Source organism: Schistocerca piceifrons, chromosome 6 (assembly GCF_021461385.2).
Source record: "Schistocerca piceifrons isolate TAMUIC-IGC-003096 chromosome 6, iqSchPice1.1, whole genome shotgun sequence".
Lineage (NCBI taxonomy): Eukaryota > Metazoa > Arthropoda > Insecta > Orthoptera > Acrididae > Schistocerca > Schistocerca piceifrons.
Window position 1 is genome coordinate 148360938 of NC_060143.1, and position 8634 is coordinate 148369571.

An 8634-nucleotide genomic window follows, 5' to 3' on the forward strand; every position below is an offset into this window, starting at 1 on the left:
GGAGTTTGGGTAAGAACACGCTGACTTGTATTTGCAAGCTTGCCCCCTGAATCTCGTGTGGAAGAAACAGTAAGGTTCAGCAGGCCTGTGCTCCTGTGGGTAGTTGCTAGGTGACGTAGTATGTGCCCCAGAGTCTTCCACAGAGGCCGATGTACTGTTGTTGCGGGGAGTTGAAGGTGCAGACAGGGCGGCTAGTTTAACAAACTTGTTATTAGCAGCACCAGACAAGGGCGTGGCGTCAGAAAGAGTCTTAGTGCGGTCACGTCCAGAACGCAGTGCACGGAGCTCACGTTGCCTGGCTGAGTATGCTCTGTCAGCGGCGCGTAAACGTTCATTTACTGGCCTATCTTCATACGCAGAGATTGCAGTCTGGACAGGCAAAGGCAGCTTTTCAGTCCAGATTTCTGCGAGCGTGTCATCAGGCATAACTTGCTCATTGACGAGAAGATGGTTGCACAGCCACAGCTGGGACGGAGACCTGTCGCCGAGATGCTCTTCGTAGATGAGCTGTCGCACATTTTCTCTCCTGGTTTTAGAAACGCGCTCCAGTATCGTCTGTTTTGCCACAGCATACTTCCCTGCTAGGCGGGGTGCTTTGACCAGATCGTAAATTAAATTGACGCGGTCGTGAAGATGGTTCATGAGGTAGGCGAAGCGTGCGTCGTCGTCCAAAGCACAGACATTGAATGTTTGCTCAACCAGGTTAAACCAGAACTCCGGGTGAGTGGGTTTGAAGTCTGGTAATTTTGGCAGATTCGGCACTGCAGTCACTGCAGAGGTGCGCATATTACTTCGGACGGAAGTAGAGCATGCAGAAGATTGTGAGTCCGAATTATTGGCGTCCCATAATGCGGGAATCGCGAAATTCACTTGACGCCGGGGGGGGCGGCTGAGAAGTGACGGACGCTCGAACGGTGTGAGGATCGTCGTCAAAATGTGCATTCTCATTGACGTGGTAGCTCGGAGAGAAGCCACAAGTGCTTAAGTAAGCCGGTGAATGTCCGTTATGCACACAGTATTCACTCGACCGTGAGTGGTGGGGCTGTTGTAGATGTCGGAGTAATTACTGTCCAGCACAGAATTGTTGACTTGATTAGAAGCAACACAAGGATCCCACACACGTCCACTAGGATGCACACTCAGTGTGATATTTGCTGTTTGGCGAGCATTGAACACCTGTTGACTAGCCGGCGCGGAAGGATACACACATGGCAGGTACTGATTCGAGTTTGAATTTACTACTGGATTTTCCAAAGTAGCAAAACCTCGCTCAACGCCACGAACTGTATTGAATTGTGTGTTCAACACAGGAGTAGGAATGTTCCAACCAACATTCTGTGGAGAACACGTGGGAAGGTCCAGGCTAACAAAGCCAGAGTCCACGACCGTTGGCGGTTGGAAGAAACTGGCGGCACTCGATGAATTCCACTGCATGTTCTGGCTGAAGGATTCCGAAGATTCTTGCGGCATGTCCACTACGACGGCAGGAGTGCTGGAGAGATGTTGCTGGAATCCGGGCGGCAGTGAATGCTGAAAGGCCATTGTCTGGAGCTGAACAAAGGCCCTCGCGATCGCGGAGAAATCCGATGCGGTAGGCGCGTAAATAACCTTCAGGCGGTAACTCGGACGCGTATTACACAAAAACGGGGTCACTAGTGAGGGAATATGGAATAGTTGTAGGTAAACAACTACAATTCTCTCAGATACAGATTTATTCACACTTAGCTTCTACACAGATACAAGTCCGGAGGCTAACTGCCGTTAGCGTCCAACATCCTGCTCAAAGCCCTCTCCTCAAAGATCGCACACTTACGCACAGAACAAATATCGATATTTATGGCGCTCTACACCACAAAACTATTTAAGATAACAGGTGCAAAAATACCAACAGCAGAAGAAATTATTTTTTGACACACTGACGTAAGTTACACTGTTACTTTCCATATAGAGCCTCATGTATACAAACCTGTACATAGTATGAATAGTTATTAGGTATGTGTTAAAGTACAATTCAGTATGGAACATTAACACTTGTCTACAATGACACATTTTCATAGTACTTAAGCAAAGTCTTTTTATAGTAGTCAGTGTATCTATCTTATGTTGATTTTTGTCTTATCCTTCTACTACTGAATAACAGCTTAGAAGTAGATTCCACGGTGAATTCTTCTGCAGATGTTGCTGAATCTAATTGTCACTGTGTTCTGTCAGTTACAACTTTAGCAGCCCCATGAAATTAGCAATACTTAGGATGTCCATCTGCCTAAAAAGTAATAAAATAGAGTTAACCCATCTCTACATGGAATCAAATAACATGTGTTGGTAATAGTTGAGGAGTCACATGTTATGCCCAATGTAAATAGAGGAATTTTTTAATGTGCTTAATGCACAATAAGATTGTATTGTAACTTGAATATAAGAAATGAATTACTGTGTATACATGTAAGTGTAAAAGACAATGTAAACTTCTGTATCAGTGGCAAATTTACCTGTTACCAATACTGAAGCGAGGTGGAGATGATCTAAGGACAGTAAAGCTTTAAGAAAAAGGAAATTGTTACGGATACAATGAATATTTATCAACAGGTTTAATTTGTGTAATAAAGAGAAATTTTGAGGAGGGATGAAAAGAGGCAAGTCAAACTGAGTGAGCATGGTACATCTAAAGAACGATGGAACAGTATTTTGTATCATCTACATGCAAAATATACAGTACAAAATATATGTGTTCTTGAATTAATTAATCATCACATACATCAGTCCAGGCCAGTTCTAAACCAATAAGACTTAGCAACATAAATCTCCAACTCACCTCCATTACAGCTAACACGGGAATAACTGTCGAAATGAGTGGTGGCATAACAGACCTTACAAGGATCACAAGAAACTAAACTATAAAAAGTGGAACTTTAAAATATTCTCTGATACTGGACTGTGTGAGTGCATCAACAAAATAATATATAGAGCTTGCGAAGACAGACAATTCACCATAGCCTTTAAAATATTTATTAGGATCTGCAACTCTTGCTGATGCAGCCACGTTTTCTACAAGTGATATTGTAGGTGAACAGATAGCAAGTCCTTTTAATTGAGCCACATTGTCTTCTAACCAAAGCATGGTAAGCCCTCTCACCCTTTAGACATCTTCTTCAAGCCAAAGAGAGTTAGAAATTATATTACAAGCTTCTGATGTTACTACAAGCAAAAAACAAAATGAAAGTAAATTGTACTCTAATTATATTGGTTAATTGCTGAGCAACTTTGATTGAGATTATTGGCTTGCATATAGAAATAGTGAAATGCAAAATATGAACAGAAGGGTGTAAAATAATAACCATCAGCACTCACAACAGAAGGTGACTTATCTGACATATAACCAGCATGTTTTGTTTGTAAATTTACATGTTCAGACGGTGCATAGCAGCTAGCGATAATTTTGTAGTTGGTTCGCAAAAACAAGGATGCAAGTGTTGATTCTCAATTTTTGAGTGAAACCACAGTCTAACATATGAAGGGGTCGGAGAGATATAGTCATAAGCCACATTGAACTAGTTTTGAGATACAGCGAGTTTAAAGTTCCACAGAGGTCTGAAAATGTTTAATACAAAATAGAAACTTTATTTCTACTGCAAACACTTGCTTAATACTTGCAAAGCATGTTGTTAAATAGTCAACTCTCTGCATGCTATAAAATATCAATTTTAGAATGATTCTAATTAAGATGTAGTCAATGGTGGCTTCTGACTATATCTCCCAAAAAATTGTTTAAAACATAAAGTATGAATTTGTAAGTATTTATTTTAACTACTCCCACACAGCAAGCAGAATATATAATTTTTACACATTAATATATACATATCAGGTATCGGAGATGTATAAATTACTTTTTCATTGATACAGTTACATCAAGGAAGTTCCTCTACCTTATCAATGTACACGTTATTTCCAGTACATGGTCGAAAGAAATCTTGATTTGCTGCAGGTATGTATGGCATAAGAGACAGTACATCATCAATATTTTTCTGGTTAATTGGTAGTGGCTTTCTGTACTTTATTGGCAGCTGATATGGGTTTGGTTCGACTATCCTTCCTTTCTTTTTGACACGAATATCCAGTGACATGAAAGCTCCTATGTCTGAATAAGAGTGCTTTACACTTAGCTTGAAGGGATCTTCAGACTCAAATTGAGTAGCTTCACTGAAATGATGGGGATCTCCAGTTGTGGCTTCTGTACGTTTTGAGATCAATGCCTTCAGGCTTACCAAACTTCTGAAGTCTTCTCTTTCCATTTTAGTTACAATGAAATGTTTTGGACTCGCAGATTTTATTACTTCTGCCCATTGATCTGGAGTGTACACTATTGGACGTCTGTTTCTTGCATACCGTTCAATGCGACCAAAATCACGATTGCAAGGTAGCATGGTGTGACCTACCACAGGGAAGTAATGCTGGACAGAATCAAATCTTTTGGTAGCAACAAGGGACCTTTCCAAAGCAATAATAGTCCAATTCTTTGCCTGTCCCTTGCAGTTGTCTTTGATTATGTGGAGATGTTTTGTCTGAGGATTAATTATCTCCAAGTACTTCAATAAGCAGCTCCCAACCTCATCTGAACCCCATCCTCCATCTTTCTCGATCCACAGAAACATATAACCCTTATTTGGTCCACAGTCATGGATACCATAGTTATATGTCCATATTTTCCTCTTGTAAAATGCTGGACCAACTGTTAGCTTAGGTGTGGGGAACGTTTGCTGTATATCCATTGCTATCATACGATGCTGTTTCGAATTTTCTGTAGCCAGAACAGTTAAAGACGCAATCATATTTTGTCCTCTGTCAGCCTTTTTGAGATGCAGTTCATATTGTTGTTTCTTTTCTGTGACTTCTTCTGCACATAATTCTGAGTTATTTATTGCAATTAGAAATCCATCACATTTCGAACAGGTGTCACGTTTTGGTAGTTTGAAGCCTATATTAAATTCAGATACGAAAATTTCTCTGAATTTACTTTCAGATACTGCAGGAACCTGCTTTTCCTTGCAGTATTCTGAGTATTTATCTCGAAATAAGGAATCAGTGGTGAGATCACAATCCAAATACACTCTATTGGGGTTCTATTGCCAACTGTAATGACTGTTATATTTCGGTATGGCATTGAGAAATTCTCTAACACATTGTACAGCTCCGTCTTGAAATTTATGTGGGTAGTTTCCATGTTTTCCTGAAAGAAAAAGAAGATGAGCTTATATCCTCTTCCTAATAGAAATATTTGTATAGTACCCAGTTTGAGTACATCCCTAACTTATTGCACAGAGTAACATACAAACCTCTTCCATCTTCTTTTGGCACTGCAAATCCCTGCTTCATTTGATGTTGCAAATTCCTCACTCTTCGTGCATGTATCTCTAAGCCATGAACCCTTAGGAAAGCTTCCTTGCAGATCATGACTTCTATTCCACATACCCTCACATTATAAGAAAATGTAACATCTCTGGATGATATTTTCTTGGAAGTCTTTTTTGGATAGCTTTGAAAGAAATTATGACAAATGTAACAAAATGAAATAAATATACAAAATATTAAACCACTTTTATTTAAATAGTGAACAAACCTCCGCTTTTTCGGTTCCATTTTCATACAGCTCATCAGGTAAGTATTCTGGGCATTAAAGTTTCCTATGTCCCAAAACGAATGAAAAATGTTTTCTTCCTCTCCAAGCAGAACAGGGACTTTCTATAGTAGCAGCCTGAACAATCTTGTGGGTTTTTAAAGACTTATACTGCTGACCAGCATTTCGTCGACGTTTTGCTTTATTTTTCTTCCACTGATCAATATTTCGCTTTCTTTTCCGTGAAGGCTTTGGTTTTTCGGGTGATTCTTCATTTATTCTACTTATTTCAAGCTATAATATGAAGAGCAAAATATTCTAAGAATTTGTGTGAGATATAGTCATAAGCCACACAAAAGCATTAAGTTTCGCTAAAATCACAATAATGAGAAAATATTTTTTACACATCTTTTACCTTTGAAACTACATTATTGCACCATTAAGCAGTAACATAAATGTTCCCATCAAGTTTCATCATTAACACACAGGATGGCTGTCAAATGCGTGGGCAATGTTGAGAGAAACAAAGTCACAAGCCACAGGAAATTAATCAGTAGAAATAAACTGTTTTATATACTTACCAAAACATCATCTGAGCTGGAACTGCTGGTCGATGATTCAAGATTCAAGATTCTTTATTAGCCATTGATCATGCAAGATGAAATAGGCTTCGTCAGTACATAAAATAATATTAATATTCCAGACACTATATATAAGGCATAGATATAATTAGCATATGAGTAACTTACAAATAACATAAACCTTAAGCAGGTGACTACAATGCTTAATACATATTCTTGTTTCAGATACATACAAAGGTACCAAAAATGAGTTACATTGTAGTAGCAAACACAGTAGTTACGTAACACATCATAACACTGGCAAATAAAGTAGTTACCTAACACAGTTGAAATACAAAGGTATTAGATATGAAATATTTTGTAACAGTATATATAGTAGTTAATTAAGTTAATTATGCAATTACAGGTTTATCTCTGTGCTACTCAGATCATAATATTCTTGCATAGAATAAAATGGATTGTCAGATAACCAATTGTACAAATTTTGTTTAAGAATTTTTGTGGGCATGTCCCGAGCAGATTGCGGTAGTTTGTTGAATATTTTTAAGGTATTCACTTTGTGTGAGTTACTACTTTTTGTTAGTCTGTGTCTTGGTATATCATAATCTGCCTTCCTTCTAGTGTTGTAGTTATGAATTTCTTCCCTGACAACACCTTCCATACCATTGTTTTTAATGTGTAACACACAGATATAAATATACAAGTTTACAATGGTCAACAGTCTTAGCCTTATAAAGAGAGGACGACAGTGCTCCGTGGGACCGACTTTACGCATTATGCGCAGCATTCTTTTCTGCATCAGCAAAATTTTGTTACTGTGAGAGCTGTGCCCCCATATGAGAAGGCCATATGTAATATGTGACTGGAAGAGTCCACAGTACATTGTTCTCAGAAAGTTCATGCTAATCATGTCCCTAAGTTTCCAAAGGAGATAGGAGACTCTTGAAAGCTTTTTGCAAACCTGATTTACGTGTTCTTCCCAGTTAAGTTTGGAATCAATATGCATTCCTAATAGTTTTACAGTTTTGTTTTCTATGGTTTTGGGTAACCCTAAGAGAAGCTGTTGTGTTTTCTCTGAGTTACACAGTAATTTATTGGATGTGAACCAGTGGATGGCTGATTTGAGTGATTCCTGTGTGTTATTGTCCAAAGCTGAGATGTTCTGATGTGAGGTGAGGAGGGTTGTGTCATCTGCATAGCATATGGTAGTACTGTTTATGTGATGAGGTAGGTCATTGATGGCTATGATGAAGAAGAAGGGTCCCAGAACCGAGCCCTGTGGTACACCAGTACTAACTGCTGCTACAGGGGAGTAATTATTTTTAACTGAGACAAACTGTCTTCTATTATGAAGATATGACTCTATTACTGCTAATGCTGGGTTACATACACCATAAAATTCTAGTTTTGCAACCAGGGTGCCAAAGGGAATGCAGTCAAAAGCTTTGCTCATATCACACAAGACAAGTGACACCATATTCTGGTCTTCAAAGGCTGTTAATGTCTGGTCAACAATTTCCAGGATGGCCGCAGTGGTATTTCTGCCCTGTCGGAATCCGAACTGACTATTGCTCAAAAGGTTGTGTGTCTCAAAATAGCTACTTAATTGAGTGTACATAAGTGACTCAAATACTTTAGAAAATATTGGCACAATTGAGATTGGGCGATAACTTTTAGGAAGATGTTTGTCACCCTTTTTAAACACTGGAATAACTTTGGAAATTTTGAGGGAGTCGGGAAACACTCCTGACTGTAAACATTTATTAAATATGAATGCCAATGGTTTAGCGATCGAGTCTACAGTTTTTTTTTACTATGTAATTGGAGAGCCAGTAGCAGTCCATACTTTTAGAATTTGAAAATTTTGTGACTGTTCTTTTAATCTGAGCAGGTGTGATAATATACCAGTTAAAGACATGATCTACTGGTGGCAGGGCATTAAGTAAATCGCTTGCAGATGTATCTGTTTTTTCTATCTTACTTTCAATTTCTTTAATTGAGCTAATGAAGTAGTCATTTAGTTCCCTTGGAGTGAGCTGAGTTTCATGTGTGTGACGTGTGGGATTTTCTTGTGCTACAATCTGCCATGCTGCCTTGCACTTGTTTGTTGCACCTTCTATGTACCCTTCATAAGCAGCCTTTTTTGTCTGTATCAGCTTAAGTTTGTAGAATTTTTTACATTTTTGGTATGCTGCATAAAAGGTGCCCTCCTGCTCTGATCTTTGTTTACATGCATTTTTATATGCTGTGTATAGTACGAGCATGTTTTTTCTTATCTGGACCAGTTCGTCTGTGTACCATTCCAGCTTTTTATTTTTATATGTTCCAGAAGAGTTGGTTTTAATTAGTGGTGAGCATGAATACCATAATTCTGTATAATTTTTAAGGAAGTTTTCAAAGGTAGTTTCAACATCAGACTTCTCAGATGAACACTTATAGACA

The 8634-nt window shown here is 38.7% G+C and overlaps 1 protein-coding gene across 1 annotated transcript; it reads right to left on the bottom strand.

Moving 5' to 3' along the window:
• Positions 1 to 3905: 3905 nt before the first annotated feature.
• On the bottom strand, positions 3906 to 5391 carry LOC124802842. Its single transcript, XM_047263861.1, has 2 exons — positions 5331 to 5391; positions 3906 to 5224 (listed from the first exon to the last, which is right to left on the bottom strand). The coding sequence occupies exon 2, from the start codon at positions 4824 to 4826 to the stop codon at positions 3906 to 3908; it is 921 nt and encodes a 306-aa protein (XP_047119817.1). The 5' UTR covers positions 4827 to 5224; positions 5331 to 5391.
• Between the last annotated feature and the right edge of the window lie 3243 nt (positions 5392 to 8634).